This window comes from Manis pentadactyla, chromosome 4 (assembly GCF_030020395.1).
Source record: "Manis pentadactyla isolate mManPen7 chromosome 4, mManPen7.hap1, whole genome shotgun sequence".
Classification (NCBI taxonomy): Eukaryota; Metazoa; Chordata; class Mammalia; order Pholidota; family Manidae; genus Manis; species Manis pentadactyla.
In genome coordinates, this window is record NC_080022.1 from 72,051,348 (window position 1) to 72,068,568 (window position 17,221).

A 17,221-nucleotide genomic window follows, 5' to 3' on the forward strand; every position below is an offset into this window, starting at 1 on the left:
GATGTACAAGAACACTTATCAGGCAGGTAATTCCAAGGGCTCAGAGGTTATTACACAGGAGCCAGCCTAGGGTCAATCCTAAAGACAGAACTTTATTGGGAGTAATCTGTAGGCAAACCACATTGCCTTCTAAGCTAACCCTTTCCTGCACAACCTCTTTAGCTGTTATTCCTTACACTCTGTAACCCACCATTATGTAAGCCAGAAATCAGCCTAGATTGCTTCACTTAACTCCAAAATCCAATCAGATTCTCCCTGCAAATCCATCTACTTCTCTCAATTACTGCAACCTGGTCTCATCTCCATTTTGCTTTCCTTCCAGCAATTCTCCATATTTTTTCCATTTGGGAATTAGAATTGTGAAAAATACTATGACAGAAATAATGCACAATTAAGGCATTTGCAATAAATGCTGTTATAGAGGAATACTCATGATGCTATGACAGGAGAGCAAGGGAAAGTCTTCTTGTTACATTCACACTTGACATACTCAATAGCATCACCAAGCCTTCAAGGTAAATTCAAAGTCCCTTGTACCCAAGAACCTTTTAGGCTGGCTCCTGCCTACCACTCCCACTGTTCTTCTACACAATTCACTTTGTGCAAACAGAATCTTTTGTAATTTTCATAAAGGTTATGTGGTTCCACACTTCTGACCTTCACTGTTTTGACTCCTTTACCTGGAATGTCTACTCTTCAATATTTATCTCAAACATCCTCTTTGGTCCTCAAATCCCCAGTTTAAGATGCTGCTCCCCTTTCTCTGTGCTTCAGAGCATTCTGACACTTCTATCATAGCACTTATCCAACTGCCTTAAATTTTATGCACTTGTTTCCCCCAGTAGATCATCAGTTTCTAAGGACCATGGCCTAATTACCCAGCATCTAACCTGGCAATCCTAACAGATGCTCAATAAACATTTGCTGAATGATTAAAGAGGAAATTTAATTTTGGGAGCAGAGAGGTGACTGCCTGCTTATAGAATCAGGGAAAGCTGTACAGAAGTAAGAACATTTAAGTTGATATTAAAGGAAAACGGGTGTTGATCAGATTGAGAGAGTATGCTATATAGTAATTTTCCTATGATCCCTGTGTTCAAATGTCAGCCCTACCACATACTAGCTTTGCGATGTTAGGCAACCTTCTTTACCTTTTCTTGCTTCAGTTTTATCTGTTAAGTGAGTAAAAAATATCTCCTAATTAAAGTTGCTGGAAGAAATAAAAGAGGGTTAGTGCAGTACCCGGAACATAGCAAGGGCTCTATATATTTTAGCAGACTACAGGGACACCTTGTTTTGTTGCTTTACTGATCCTCACAGATACTGCTTTTTTTTAAAACAAACTTAAGGTTTGTGGCAACACTGTTGAACAAGTTCAACGGTGCCATTTTTCCAAAAGCATGTGTTTGAAAAAGTTCAATTTCACTGAGATCAAATAATTTTCACTATTAGTGCTTTTTGTTTAAAAAGGAACAAAACTACCCAAAGTAATGCATCAATTAGTTACTTCAAGGTAAAAGCAACTGGTAAAGGAAAAAGGCTAGCGTTCAATTAAGTTGATTATTTCACAAAAGCATTATACTCCTGGGTGAATCTTTGAGAACTGCCTTTGATTCAATCTCTTTAGTAATAAAAAATTAGAAAAACAGAAGTTTATTCTGAAAGAGGCAATTCTAGGCTGAGAATTACAGAAGAAAAAATCTCAAGGTATTCAGGTAAATAAATTAATAACATTATGCTCAAGTAATAACTATACTTTGGGGCTAAGAGAGGTCTGTATCGTTGCAGATTATTGTCAAGGCTAAGAACTAGCAGTGTCTGGCCCCATCCCTGGCTGGAACGAACAATCTCCACCTCAGTTTAGACATCAGATATAATAGAGAATTGGATCCAAAGCACTGGAATGGAGGGCAGGTTCTGTATCAGTCTAAGGACTTTAGGGAATATGCAGAAATCTTTTCTAATCCCTAACTGGGCTGAAGTGTGCTTTGCTGTAATGGTGCACTACAACCAGGAATGAAAAAGTTTTGACCAGAAGTAAGAAAACCAAATGCCTAGTGCACACACAGCAGGGAAATGAGATCTCCAGCTGCTCTGCATGGAGTTGTTCTTTTTAAATTGAGTTAAAATATTCATACACAATACTTAATTCCACTACTTTAACATTTGTTTTTCATGATGAATTAACTATAAAATGTTACTGGACCTTTGGACAAAACAAAGCATCCCTGGCCATTGTGACTGTAGTCACAGAGGGACATGGCACACACACTCTAACACTGCCAAGAGAGAATAAAAAAGCAGAAAAAGCAGGCTGCCAAGGTATGTCCTGGGTTTGCTCAACAGCCTCTAGGATATATTTGCTATTAGCTATTTCAGTTAGATCCTTGATGCCCAATGTTGAAAAGGTAGATGTCCAACTCTGAATGGGATTGCCATGGTAACCATTCACAAAACAAGAGAGGGCCTTGCAGGTGGACTGAAAGATAAACACCTTTAGTGTAGAAGATTATAGGGTGGCAGATTATAGTTTAAGAACTGAACAGTTTTACTAAAGTCATACTAGAGGACACTGTAGCAGTCTGGTGTTAAGTTGGAAATTTAGGGATCAGAAGATCTGGGTTTTAAGTTCTGATTTTATCATTTACTTATATGACCTTGAGTTCATCATTTAACATTTGTTACCAACTCTTAAAAATAGGAAGGTTAATATTCTCTCATAGAGTTATTCAAAGAATCAAAAGAAATTAGTGTTCTGTGCAATGTTAAGATAGTTCAAAAACTGTAAAACTACCATTTCAACACTTTAAAACTTGTTATAAAAAGTTTAGAGAAGCAGTAAGTATATTCCTTCCAAATATTAACATACTTGAAGCTCTAGTAATCAGCAGTAAATCCCTTACATACAGTGTTTTTCAGGTTATTTAAATAAATGACTGAGGGATGAAATGTTAAGTACCAGCTCCAAACCGTGTGCTCACCAAATATCTATTTCCTATACCTCCTAGTAGCTTGTAGTCAAGCTGGGGTCTTATGTCTATCTTCTAGACAAAGAAGTATGGGTAGAAGGCATGTCTCTTTCAGATCTGGCACTTAAAAACATCCAGGACCACCTACCAGTCTGCTCTTTCCCTGATTTGACAACATTTGGGGGCCACGAGTTCCAAGCACCATAGCTAAACATGGAGGAAGACTGACAAACCCATATTGGATGTGACATGAGCCAAAAGATTAACTTCTGTGTTGGGCCACACCAACTTAGTGCTTTTTATTTGAAGCATGGCCTATTCTCTCTGCAGGGAACCAAGCTAATTAGAGTTGATAATATACCCCCAATAAATAAAAATTCATAGAACAAGGTTCCTACCCTCTTGAAAAAGAATGAAGAGTTTTAGGATCCTGACTGGAAATTTATAGTCCATTCATGCCAATGAAGCAACATGCTACTTAAGTTTCATTAATATTTTCTATTTTTCATTAACAAATATTACATGCTTACTATGTGTTAAGCATTAAACTAGGTAAAAAATATTGCTGAATCTTAAATATATGAATGCTGAGGTGGGTCTTTACCAGTATGAATCATTGGCATTACAATCCCTCTGAGCCCTCTATAATGTTTTGTAAATATAAAAAAAATTTAAGAAGTCTTAAGCAGCCAAGTGAAATAGCTTTTATATGAATCAAATAATTTAATCAAAAGCACCTCCACTTTTACATACAGCTTCAATGCCATATTTAGGAAAAGGATTAGACTGACCTATTTCATTATCTTTATCAACAAGGCCCAAATCTTTACAAATGCTTTTTCTATTAGATGATAATACATGTTCATGACAGAAAATCTTATACTACTTTGCAAGGCTGTATTTTGATGTAGAAAAAAACAAAGTAACATGTAACTACATAGTACTTCCCATATAAAAAATGTAAAGACCAACTGGAAGACTAGCCATGCCACTCACTGTCACAAAATGGACATGTAGTCCTGGAGCAGAATAATCACCCCAAGTTTTATTAACAGACTGAATGTTTGAACAGCATTTACCATTCCTTATTACAAGTTAGGTTTATATGGCTGGTGTTCTACTCAACTCAGAGATTCTTGGTGGTAGAGTGTACTTGTCTTCCCAGCCCCAGTGACCAGTATGTTGTAAGCCCTGATGTATATATAGCAGGTACTTTATCAATGCTCATAAAATAATTGAAAAAAAAGGACAAATATAAGCAAAAGTATATTTACTAGATTTCCATGACCCATACTTACTTTAAATCCAATCTAGAAATAAGAGCATGGTTTACATTAGGCAACATATTTTAAATATTTTTCTAATAGGCAATCACATGAGGGTATACACACTGCAAAACCTCTCCTGGCATCCTGAGATGCTTTCAAACACTGCACCGGGGGAGGCAAGACTGGCTTCCAGGGTGCTCTCCTTCCCATCATGCACCATAGAATGTTTTTCCACAAAAACCATGTTACCAAAAACCTGTGAACATGTCTGGTAAGGTAAGGAAGGAAATACACAACTCCTAAGTAACAAGTATTTACTTACACCAGGAGATAACAATTGGCTATGGACTGCTCTGTGAGTCTAAGTATTTAATATATTGCTTCTACAAGAAAATACCTATTTAAATTTTCTGATATGATTATTAAGTTTCTCATCAACATAAATTGAAGATTAAAAAAATTGAGGCTAGGAAACAAAGTTTTACTCATTTTCTTTTCCACTTTTATGCTTTGAAAATTCAAAATGGATATGTCATGTAAAAGAAAATGTGAGGTACAAAATATTTCACATTTACATACTGGTAAACAAGAAAACTGTTTAAGAGTATCAAGACTCTCAAGCTAAAGTACAACGTGTTACCATTATCCAATCATGGCTAAATGTAAGACTACATACAGCACAGCTGGATCAGTACACTGCAAATATCCAGGAAGGTGAGGGAGACAAAATCCTAGGAGTTTTATGCAGTGGAGTCGGTTTTCCAACATGGAAACCATTCCAACATTCTGGTAAGTTTAGCATGACTGGGAATCATTTTGGACTGAAATGTAAAGCAAAATTGATGCTGTTATGTAACATCAATTTCTAGCAGATCTATGAAGACTTTTATCCAAAGTACAGTGAATCTGGCTTTCATTTGACTGTTTCTTTCAACTTAAGATTTCAAAGTAAGTCTCAAGGAATTTTTCTTTCCAATATGATAATTCAATCAACTCTAAAATGGAAAAACAACAAAAAACAGAGATGCTGCCTTGTAGAAATCAATGTCATGGAATAAAATATTCCCTAAAGTGGGAGTTTTACCTTAAGAACTAGAACGCTTGTTTCTGGTAAAGGATATTATGGGAACCCCTTGGGGGAGAAATTCTCAACAAACACTGACTTCATTTTCAACATTTCTGATTGTCTTTCTTTGATCACATCATTGCTCAAAAGCCAAAGAATTATGTATTCCAACTGTTCCCTCCTTCGGTATATAGTACTATCTCTGAAACTTTGTATCATTTCTAATATTGTAAATGGTGAAGAGGTGACCATGCAACAAGCTGAAGGCCAAGTGACTAACTTGCTTTTTTTTCAAGACCCAGGTTTGTGAGACTATAACATGGTTCCTTTGTTATGAGTAGTCTCATTAATGTCTTATAAGATACTCAATGATGTCTTATCAGCCCCGGAAAAATGGTTGCTGCTCCATAACTCCAAAGAGTTATATGGTGAATGGATAACAAAAATACTTCAAAATGATGAATTTAAATGGAACAGTTACAACAGGGTGCTTAAGTGGTTGAACTGCTAGAAAACGGGAAGGCAGATGGGCTTCAACTATAATACCTAGCAAGGACTGATCTGTGTAGGCTTCTATGTACAGAGACAAATAGGGTTAGGCACTTGAATGAGGTTGATGAAAACCCTGGGAAGGAGCATGGGCCTATACTAATTTATACATTTTATATAAAAATGTATATGTTTATATAATTTTATATATTAATGTATATTATATAATTATTAATAGTAGTAACTTACATGAAGAAATGTCATAAGTTCTGAAAATGAAATGATACAAGTTTGTCCAGAGTACCATAATATCAAGATTATAAGATCTGATGTTTTTACATTGTCAGATTTCCTTAACATTAGTGGCAAATACCTCAGTGAAATATTAAAAAATTATTGGCAACTATACAAAGCCCTAGCCAGTAGAGATGTCACAGTACTGGTACCCATTTGGTAAAGAAAATATCATCATCCAAATATCTTAATATCTTCTATCATCCAAATATCTTAAACCAGTATTCTTATATTGTTCTAATCAAACGTACTTTTGCTGTCTTGCCTTTATTACCCTCCAAACAAAAGTCCTTTGAAAAATTATAATATCCTACATATATAAAACTCTATTGCTGTAGAAATCTCAAAAATGTAATGTTAGTAATGTCAATTATCTAAAGAACTCAGCCTCAGGAACAGCTTTTGAGTATTTATTGCTCAGATGGGTTCAAAAAATTCTTAGATGTGGTAATGGCTCTAACACATCTGTAAACAGAATACCACTAAAAAAAAAATCTGGCATGAAATACTGTAATTATGGATGTGTAAAACTTTAAATCTCAAAGCCTCTTAACATAATCATGTATATCTATGTATAAAACATACATAAATTTTACTTTATTTAAAACATATGAAAGAGGAAATTCCAAATCACACTAAACATAATAAATATAGAACTTGCTTTGTTAAAAATCTACAGTATACATTCAAGTAAAGGCTAAATTTCCAATGCCAACTATTTATGAAACAAAATTAAACATTTATAATAATCAGTTTCCTAAAAGTGCTATTTTTAATACCTATAAGAGGAAACTCTTTCTAGTGCTTTTGTGTCCATCCAAACACCTATACATTCCTTTATTCACAGAATCAGATGCTTCTGTTACTAAAAATACATATCCAAAGCTTTTATATCCTTTTAAATAGATTTAATATTTAGCTCTTTGGGGGAGGAACTGGGAAATCCAAACAAACAACTCAGACCATCTTACATTATTAGAGATGACTGATTTTATGACACACCCTGTTTCAACTTAGATGTGAAATGTGGTGAACATGTTCGTGAAAAACGTTCCAGTCCAAGTATCTAAGGTAAATCATCTTTTTCTACATGAGCATTTGTGGAGGTCAAGGAGCACCCACTACAGCAACCTTCCTGTGAGCCAGGTCTTGATGCCACGCTCCATTTCTGATTTGTACATTCTCTTTCAACCTGACTTGGTTTAGTTTCTTCAGGAGTCATATTCAGTACATTGATTGAACTGTTGGGGAAAAAAAGGTAGATCTTAATATTATCATCCCCTCCTCCTTTTATACTTTAGATATGCCTGAGTATCTACATCTGATTGCTCCCTTGTCCCATGCTAAGTAAATTTTGAGGACATACAGATCAAGAAGTGTTTCAAAATGGCCTAAACTTATCACTTTTATCTCTCCATCTACTTATGTTTATCCATTTATTTACTTTATCTCAAAGTCTACTCTGAAGCAGGCTGCCCAACGGAAGCCTTAGATAAATACAGAACCAGGTGGGTTCTGCAAGCCCCCATATCCCCATCTTCCTGCTACTATTTTCTAATCTCTTTTTGGTTTCTTTCTTTACTTATCCATTTGTTCACACATGCATGTTTTCATCTACCTGTCTCACTGACACATTTAATGAGTGCCTACGAAAGTGGTTAACTAAGAGTCCAGACTCTAAAGTCAGATGGTGTAGATCCATATCCCTGCTGGACCACTAACGATGTCACTTTCACCAAGTTAAACCTCCCCATTCTTCAGCTTCCTCAGTTGTAAAACAGAAATGGTAACAGCACCTATATCATAGGGTCAGGTGGGAACTAAACACACGCTAGCAGCACTTTCAACGTTGCTCCACCGATTTTAAGAGTCAGACACTAACAATCTTAGTGTCTGAACAGACATGACTCCCATCTGCAGTGACATACTAAGAGCTATACTTGGCAACCAACCTCCAATCAAAGGAATCTGGTTAAGTAATTACTTTCAAAACTATAGGGATAAGCGAATGAACAATACATTTTTATCAACTGAGTATCTTAGGCAATATTTTCACAAATTTTTTTTTCCCTAAATGTACATTTTTTTGTGACTGGTTTACTAACTTAACCTCATAATGTGGCAATCCTAAAAAATAAACTTGCTTTAATTCTAAAAATATGAACCAAAAACAATTTAACAAATTACTTATACTTATTTGCCAATACTTTGGGAAAAAAAAAAAAGGAGCTTGCTTATTTATCATTCAGCCTTCAGAATCCCCACGTCTCCAATGAGATGACATCAAGGATCAACTAAGTTCTCTAAGTAATTCAGTACATGAGTTACTTTGCATGGGATTCAGGCACAGTGTTTATGTAAAATTCTCTATAGTGAAAGACCAATGAGGATGTTGTAGAAGTCAGCTGCAAATATTCCTAATTATTTTGCTATAATCTTATTACAAACCCAGAAACAAGATGGCTTCAGGAGCAAGGAATCCAAATTTACTAAGTAATTTAAAATTTCAAAAACTGTCTAGCACAGCTTCTTTCCTAATAACCGGTTACACAACTCTTTTCTATGTTGATCTTCAGAGATCAGTAACTGTAAATAGCTTAGTAGAGTTTCTTTACACTCCAAAATTGTTTCTATGCCAACAATATTCCTTAGTGTAGCCCCTGGAATACAAGAACCAGAAAAATATTTTTATGATCCATTTGTGTTCACATATATTTTAATTTTTACAGCCAGTTACTGAAGGTTTATAATAGGCCAAGTACTGTGTTAAGTGCTTTACATATGTTGAAACTTAATCTTGCAACGCCGTATGATGTGGGTACTAAGTGTTGGACTTTTTATCTTTATTAAACACAAAACAATGTCTTCAAGGAATATTATGTTAAATACTTCATAACTAAAAATAAGTAAGTAAAAAAGTAAAAAAATTATAAATACATAAAAATAACTGAAGCAACTAGGCTATGTTCTCTCTCAGATACAGACTGCATTATTTGTAACTTGTCTCTATCTAATCAGAACTATAGATATATCTATCTAACCAAAGATAGTTTTGATTGGTCAAATTTGGGGGTTTCAGTAACATTCCATGTAAGAAAATACTTTGAGCTTATAAAATCTTTTTACTGTAAATTAAATAAACTTTCACTTCCCATATTCAGCCCATTGGTCAATCTACTGGGTTTAGATGCAAAATATATCCTAAATCCAAGGATTCCTATAGTTATATGACTCTAGTCCAAATTACCATCCTCTCTCCCCTCAACTCCACTACTGCTTCCTAACTGGATCTCCTGGCTTAAATTACTGGCTCCTACAATGTTTTCCACATAATAAAAGAATTTTGCTCACTCTCTTGCTTTAAAGTCTCCAATACTTTTCCATCCCTTAGAATAATATCTGACCTTCAAACGGACTAAAATATTTTATAAGAGACAACTCAAGAATGTGTGTGTGTTGGGGATGGGCAGCTGAGTGATGTTATATACAAAAGATCCTGTCATGAGATGATAATTGCTGAAGCTGGGTGATGGGTACACAGGGGTTCATGACTTCATTCTCTCCACAACTGTATATATTTGAACTTTTACATAAGGATTTTAACCCCAATCTACTCACCCAGGGCCTTATAAGGTGTGACCTTTGCCCACGTCCCACCAGCATCTCCCGCCTCCTGGTCTGGCTCACTAATAACACTCGCCATCCACAAACACACCAGGGTTATGACATTTGCCTAGAGAGCTGTTGCCCCAGCTCTTTTGCCCCCGAGTGTTTACTTAGAGTCCTAATTCTTTTAAAAGTTAACTAAGAGTGTCTTGTCCTTTTTAAAATCTTCATATTTTTGTTATAAAATTCATCTGTAGCAATTCTTGGCCCAAGGGCTAGCTGGTTTCTTCAACACTTACCTCCACGCCTGTTCCTCACTGTAAGAGGCCAAGCATGCTAGAGCCCCGACTCTTGCTTTCTGAGGTTCCTGCCAAACTGGCAGGACCTCATAACACGGTCTCCTACTACTTAAGGGGAAAGAGATCACCCCACACTTTCCAACATAGCCCTTTGCTCTTTTCTATTCCTATCTCACTAGGAATGTCCTATCTGCTTAGTTCAAAATTAATCCTGGAAAATGATATTATACCTTAGAAAATGCTTTAGCAACCAACTTAAGACAGAGAAAAATACCAAAATGCAATGTATTAATAGCAATGTATGGGTTTCCTGGGGTTGGGTGGGGTGGGGAGCAAATTTCTTCCCTACTATCCTTGGGCACAGATCCTCTTTACGAGTAAAGATGAAGAGTCTTTTCTCTACTGATAAAATAGCACACCAAAAGAAACTTTAAAATTGTGCTCTGCAAGAATTGTCTAAACAATATCCTCCTACTTAACAAAATTAAAGTACTCCAAATAGTAAGTGATTCATGTAATTAAAACTGCATTTTAAATTGCATTTTAGGTATGAAATAAAAAGAATCACATTATATGATTTAGCTCCCAGAAGACAGGGACAGACACCTTGTTTACTATTGTATTCCCATCACCTAACAGGGGTCTATATGGAACCCATACCAAAAATAATTCGTGGAATGAATGAATCAACCTACAAACTTCCTCTCCACAGCCTCCACTGTTGCTGACACTAAAGACATGCTGACTTTTCCTCAGCAGTGCAACTCCTGCAACATTATGGACGTGTGAGACATGTGAGAGGATCGCCTAGGGACCAATACCTATGCTCAGATGCACAGGAGCACATCTGGAAAAAGTCTGAAGTCGAAGGAGAAGCAGGAAGAGATTTAGTCAGTTTAGACGTGCAGACTGGAGACCTGTTAGACATTCTGTGAAGCTTCTTCTGCCGTGGCTTCGAGTGCGCTGTGACATTGTCCTGATCAGAACCTGATTAAAAATGAAGGAAAAAAGGCAGTACATATGGTGAGGTGTTAAACGGAGTGAAGGTAATAAGCTAGGATGATTTCTCTGCAGTTCTGAGTCTGGTATGAGACAAACAAATTAATCTGAATACCTGCTCTGGCCCTGACTCTAGTCTACCTAATCTTGTCACTCTTTTAACACATATTCCATATTTAGAAGAATCTCATTTTAAAAATATTTCTAGATCGTCAATTTTCAAAAACCTGATATTATTACACTCACAACAAAAGTTGTTTTTGATATGCACAGTCCTCCTGTCATTCCCATTCTGACTAGTTTAATAAATGTTGATTTTTTTTAGTTCCAATTAGAGAACTCTTACTGGTGATCTCCAAAATTTTATAGTATTTACAGTAATGTGTTTAAACGCATTTTCAGATTAAAGAAGTTTATGAGGTACTCACTTCCTGAGAAGGCACTGAAAATTTTCACATTTTCTGAGTTCTGGTGGTCAAAGGTAGTCATATTTAAAAACTGCTGCTTTAACCAATTGGCTCTTTCTTCTTCAAATGCCTTTCTCTAACATAACAAGCAAGCCAAAGAAATACCGGTCAATATTTCAACATTCACACAGTTGCCATTTCACATGATTGCTCTAGTATTTATATTTGCATTCTGGCTATCGCTATCATGTATATTTAGTTAAATGAATTAACCTGAAAAAATAAGAAAATTTTCATTTAAATATTAAAAAAATAAAAATTCACCCTTTTCACCTAAATAAACTAACTGACCATTATTTTCACATAAATTTTTCAAAAATTCAAATGGACAGCAAAAAAATAGCATATCAGCATACCATCTGAACATACAGAACATTATAAATATAAAATTTCAATAAAAATACTCTGCTGTAAATTAATCACTTGAAAAAAAAGGAGCTATGACATCCTCAAGCACTGCTTTGTTCCTCAAGGATACCAGTCACCAGCATCAGCAGCCCCACCACTACACCACAGAGGGCATATGCCCCCTCCGCTTCTGCACGGCTGATGAATCTTACACTGACTCCTCCCTCTCCCCTCAGGTCTTATAGTTCCTTCCCAACCTTCACTGGCCTCACTGTCCCCAGTGACCAGAGGCAGCAAACTGGCAGTGGTATAGAAAAAGGCAAGACGTTCCACATCTCTTAGAGCAGGATGGGAGATACAGGCTCAGGAACAGGTGATCCCGTATGATGGGAGAAAATGCTGGTGCAAACGGCTTTTGTTTCCTCACAGAGATAGCTACTGATGAGAATGACTTTCACAATTGGGGAGAAAATCCATGTCAGCTAAATAAACAGCATACAGTCTTTCATTCATAAAATATTAATGCAAAATCATGCATCACCAGGTATTTGAAGGAAACCAACAGCATAAAAGAAAAAGGCCAAGATGAATAGAGAGAACTGACTACAGATAATAGTTCAAGGTAATCTTTTAAAAAAACTAGACCATGAATTATCAGATTTGTGAACTTCTGGTAAAATAACAGTGTTATACAAAGAATAATAAAAAGTAAGGACGTTAGAAGACTTAAGAGATAAATTCTGAAAAAAACTCAGTGGATAAATAATAAAACTGACCTTGTTTAATACCAGGTTGGCAGTGCACAAGATAAAAGTGAGAGAATCTCTCTAAATTCAGAGAATAAGGTTAATCTACAGATAGACCCAGAAAGTCACACATTTGCCTAAGAGAAGTTCCAGAAGGCAACACAAGTCAAAGAAGGAAAAAATAGAATCAAAGGAAATATCCCTAAACTGAAGAAGTATGGTGCCTTCAGGCTAAATGAAGCTACTAGATATATCATGGTAAAATTCAGGTACTTTAAGAATATAAAATTTCCAAAGCTTCCAGAGAGGGGTAGAAAACAAAACACAGGTATCTGCAAAATAATGTTAATTATATGATAATCAGGCTTCTTATTTACAAAACAAAAACTAGAAGAAATGAAATAATGAAGTTTTGAGGAAAAAGTTGGAAACTAATTTCTATATCCAGCCAAACCAATGCAGTAAGAATATATTTTTGGATATTCTAGAGTTCAGAATACTTTTCACTCATGCACTACTTATGAGAGAATTATTTAAGATGGTAATACAGCAAATTGAAAAAGGAATCCAAGAAAGAGAATAATATAAAATATAAGCTGAATCTGACTCAGAAAATCATAAAGGAAGCTACAAAGAAAGTAAAAGAATTCACTACATGGTGATAAATGGAAGTTCTCTTTCAGGTGGCAAAGTCTTAATAATGTACATTTAATGTGTACAAATGTCTTACTTGGTTATAGAATGAATATTATTTACATACTCCTGATACTATCAATGCTCTTTCCCAGTTTTTAATTTTTTAAGTCTCAACCTTAGGCAAAATACTCATACCTGATTTATGTTACAGAGAATAAACGTGACAAGACTTGACAATGAAAAATATTATCATAGACAAAAACTGGGAGGTAAAGGGGCAAGAAAAGTGGGACAAGGGTAACTGTAAGAGTGCCCCCATCTTTCACTGCAGGGATAAACTGATACTGTGCGAAGCTGAGCCAACATCAACATTGCAGCACTGAGCATATTACTTACCTAAAGTAAAAAAGTCAATCAAAAGAAACAAATTTTTAAAACATGGTTTACAAAAGTGACAATACTGTGAAGAAATCATATGTAGAAGGGAAGTACAATAAGGACACTAAATTCTTATCTTTCACAGCAGGGATTCAATAGACTGATCTCAAGAAAAAAAGACTGTAATATAAAGTTAAAATAGTACTTACAAGAAGAATTACAAACTTTAACAGGGGTTACCTCGGAGGAATAAAACTAGAGATATGAATGGATGGTATTTCTCATTTGATAGCTTTTAGTATGGGTTTATTTTTTTAAACCATGTTCAGATGTTACTTATGTAATTTTTGAGATAGAAATATGTATAGATAGTACACTGCTAAACAAGTCAAAAAGTGAGCTACAGAAGTGTATACACAACCATCCCAAATGTTAACTGTTAACACATACCTCCCTAGGTGAAGGTTGGCAGAGAGGGAGAACATTTTTTATTGTACTTCCTTTTTTTTTAAAATACAAACATGCTCTTGGTTGCACTGTCTTCTAACACTACACCTATTTGACAGTGGATAGATGACAAATGTCCAAAAGAAATCTTTTGTGTGAAGCTAACACTGAAGAGCAGAAAGCCAAAACAAAAGGGATAAGTGCTTATAGATAGTTTAAATTAAGTGTCAATTCCCAAACCTGGTAAAGGCAAAACAATATCCCTTGTAACAACAGCTCATGTGCTTAGCATCCCTTCCACTTCAAGTTGTTTATGAGATCATCAATCAAATATTTTAGCAAAAAACTGGATATTTTAGCAAAAAAACAGTGAAAAGAAGAACTTAGATGCATTGTACTGAGGCCTCTCTAGAACTTTCAAAAGCTCTACAAGGAAAGCTAATGGTTTAAAATACCTCCAACCCTAGGCGAATAGCTGCATCCGTAAAGCTTCGTCTTTCCTTCTCAAAATTCTTTTTTTGTTCTTTAAATAGAGACCACTCTTCTTTGAGGCGTTCCTTTTCTTCCAACAAGTAACAGTCTCGTAGCAGTGAAGTGGTGTCGTCATCACATGCAGTAGCAAGCTGCTGCTATTAAATTTTAAAACATAGTAAGCTCCAGAGAGTCCCTGCAACTCTCCAAGTTGAAATTAAAGCAAGGGAAGGCAGCTCAAACTTTAGTGCAAGGCCAGATTATGAAGAATCAGAAAGTCAACTGAGGACCCTCATTTTCAAACTGGCAGAGCACCAACTAAGGAATGGCATGCAGTGTATCTTTATAAGCAGAACCCAGAATACAGCAGAAAAATACCAAAACTACCCATCTTATGAAACAAAGGAATAAAAATCTTGTAAGATTCAGTAAAATTCTGGCCCTTCACAGGGAAAAAGATAATTCAAATGTACCTGTAAAAGTTGCTGCTGAGTTTTAATCATTTCTTTACACTGTTGAATTTCTAACTCGAGTTTTTCAGTTTCTTGCTCATGGTCTTGTCGTGAGATTACATCTTCATCATTAAAACCTTCTAGGTGTACCTTTGAAACTAACACAAACCCAGTAATATGACAGGTTTTACAGCTACCATTTAGTTTATGGTGTTTTTTGGACTTATATTTAAAATAAGGTTCTCAGAACTTTTCTCTTCCCAGACTCTCATCTTTCATAAAAATTTCATAAGCTATAATAAAACTAAATCCATATTTTTAACACTATGAAAAAACTTAAAAAGTAAAGCAACTATAAAAGGAGTTCATAACAGCTATAAATTCATACTATTTTTGGACTAAATATATCCTTACAAATAGCTCTACTGTGAAGAACATTTAATTTGTAATCTTTATTCAAGACTAAGTCCTAATTAAATATGGACAACTTATATTCACAGAAGAGAAAAATAAATTCATAAACTGCGTTCTTTAAACATCAATGCTCTACTAAAAATCTTGCTCTGTGGCATTAAATTCAACAAATCCAAACATACTTGCTATTCACTAAATAGACAGTGATGACTGAAATTGATAAAATTTTGTATAATTTTGGCACTATAATAATTATGCTGATTGCTCTTTACTACTAAAGACAACTGGCAGTGAGTTTATAATTTTAACAATTCAGAATATACTTTTTTTCATTAAGTAGAGCACATTTACTGAGCAGGAACATTAATTTTCTTGATTTAAAAGCATGTAAATTTCAACAAACAATGTTAAGGATGTATTCATAAACACAGATCTATCAATACTACCTATACAGGAAGTGGTGTCTAAAATACACTGTTAAGTGAAAAAAAAAAGTGCAGAAAAAGTTTGTAATGTTCAATTTTTGTTTTCTATATATTTTAAATAAATACTTTGCAAATGCATAGAGAAAAGTCTAGGAAGATATGCACCAAAATGTTAAGTGCTACACATAAGGAACAGAGCCCTGAATATTCTACTTCATGTATTTTCTGATATTTGGCATTGCACATTTATTATTTTGAAAACAATTTTAAAATGAATTATAACAAACCTAGGAATATGCAGCAAGTATCTAGTAATAAGCAAAAGGTTCATATTATGATTAATATTTCTTGATTTCCAAGATGTAGTAAGAGACTTAGTTCGCTTAATTCAATTTTATGTTGCTCTCAGAACAGATGGATACTTGACGTCCTCTTTTCAGAGAAGAGTCATTCTGAGAGCAAAGTATTTTCACAGTGAGGCTCAAACCTTACAACTAGAAATAGACGGATCCTTGCTTTTCAAACCACCAAACTAAAGTATTGCAGATTGGAGCCTATAATGTGGCTGAAACTTAGGAGCTTACTGAGTGCTATTACTCACTATGCATGCATTCAGGCAGTAGTTACCTTGGTTATCAAGTTTTTCTACATGACTTTTCAAAATTCTCCACTGTTTTCTGATGCTGTTTGTAAGCTGTTCTCTCACAGTTTCACAGGAAAGGTCCCACATACTCTCTCTACTTAGTTCCCCAGTATCTTCCTCAACATCAGAGATAACCTACAAGAGGTGAGAGATGAAAAGGAAAGACCAGTATCTTAAAATGGCTTTAGATACCCAGTTGGTAGTAATCAGATGGACTATCAGAGCTAATTATCAAAATCATTTTTGTGTTGTACTTTAAATATATATGACCCACTACTTAACATACATATTTGAGAAAAAGTAATTAATATTGAAGATACAAATTCCCCAATTCAGGTCTCTTCAAACATGAATTTATATCCACATATGCTAGTGACAAGAGGCATGGAGCTGTGTGAGGGAGTTATTTGCTACCTAATGTGTTGGGTGCTTTCACAGGTTAGCCAGTCCTCATACCACATTACACAGTGGGGAAGCTGAGGCTTAGAGAAGTGGAGGGCCTTGCCCAATGTCACACAGCCAAAAGTAGAATTGAGGTTTGAAACTACATCAACTTGTCTCTAATCCTTAGCCATTTAAATAAATAAACCTGTGAAGTGATCTGCAAACTAAAAGCAGCTGTTGGTCTTATTTTCCTTATATAATTCTTTTATAAAATGAGATGATTTTTATTGTATTCTCTCAGGACATTAAATTACAGATAAAGGTAACATATCTCACTGACATATGATCTTATAGAATCAAAGCAGGATAAAGAATATAAGGATGAGGGATTACGCTCCCCAACTTCAAGCTCTACTACAA

General features: G+C 35.2%; 1 protein-coding gene across 7 annotated transcripts in view; it reads right to left on the bottom strand.

The window, feature by feature from the left end:
- Nucleotides 1-3,993: 3,993 nt before the first annotated feature.
- Nucleotides 3,994-17,221, bottom strand: part of SSX2IP (SSX family member 2 interacting protein) — a 46,841-nt gene continuing 33,613 nt past the window's right edge. For 5 of the 7 annotated variants that reach the window (XM_057500378.1, XM_057500379.1, XM_036890256.2 and 2 more), the window contains 6 exons: nucleotides 16,402-16,552; nucleotides 14,957-15,093; nucleotides 14,468-14,641; nucleotides 11,419-11,533; nucleotides 10,813-10,978; nucleotides 3,994-7,327 (listed from right to left, as the gene is read on the bottom strand). In XM_057500378.1, the coding sequence (XP_057356361.1) occupies nucleotides 7,153-7,327; nucleotides 10,813-10,978; nucleotides 11,419-11,533; nucleotides 14,468-14,641; nucleotides 14,957-15,093; nucleotides 16,402-16,552 (918 nt within the window). In that variant the 3' untranslated portion in view covers nucleotides 3,994-7,152. The remainder of the gene's footprint in view (nucleotides 7,328-10,812; nucleotides 10,979-11,418; nucleotides 11,534-14,467; nucleotides 14,642-14,956; nucleotides 15,094-16,401; nucleotides 16,553-17,221) is intronic. The other 2 variants (XM_036890258.2, XM_057500377.1) reach the window with 1 other exon arrangement.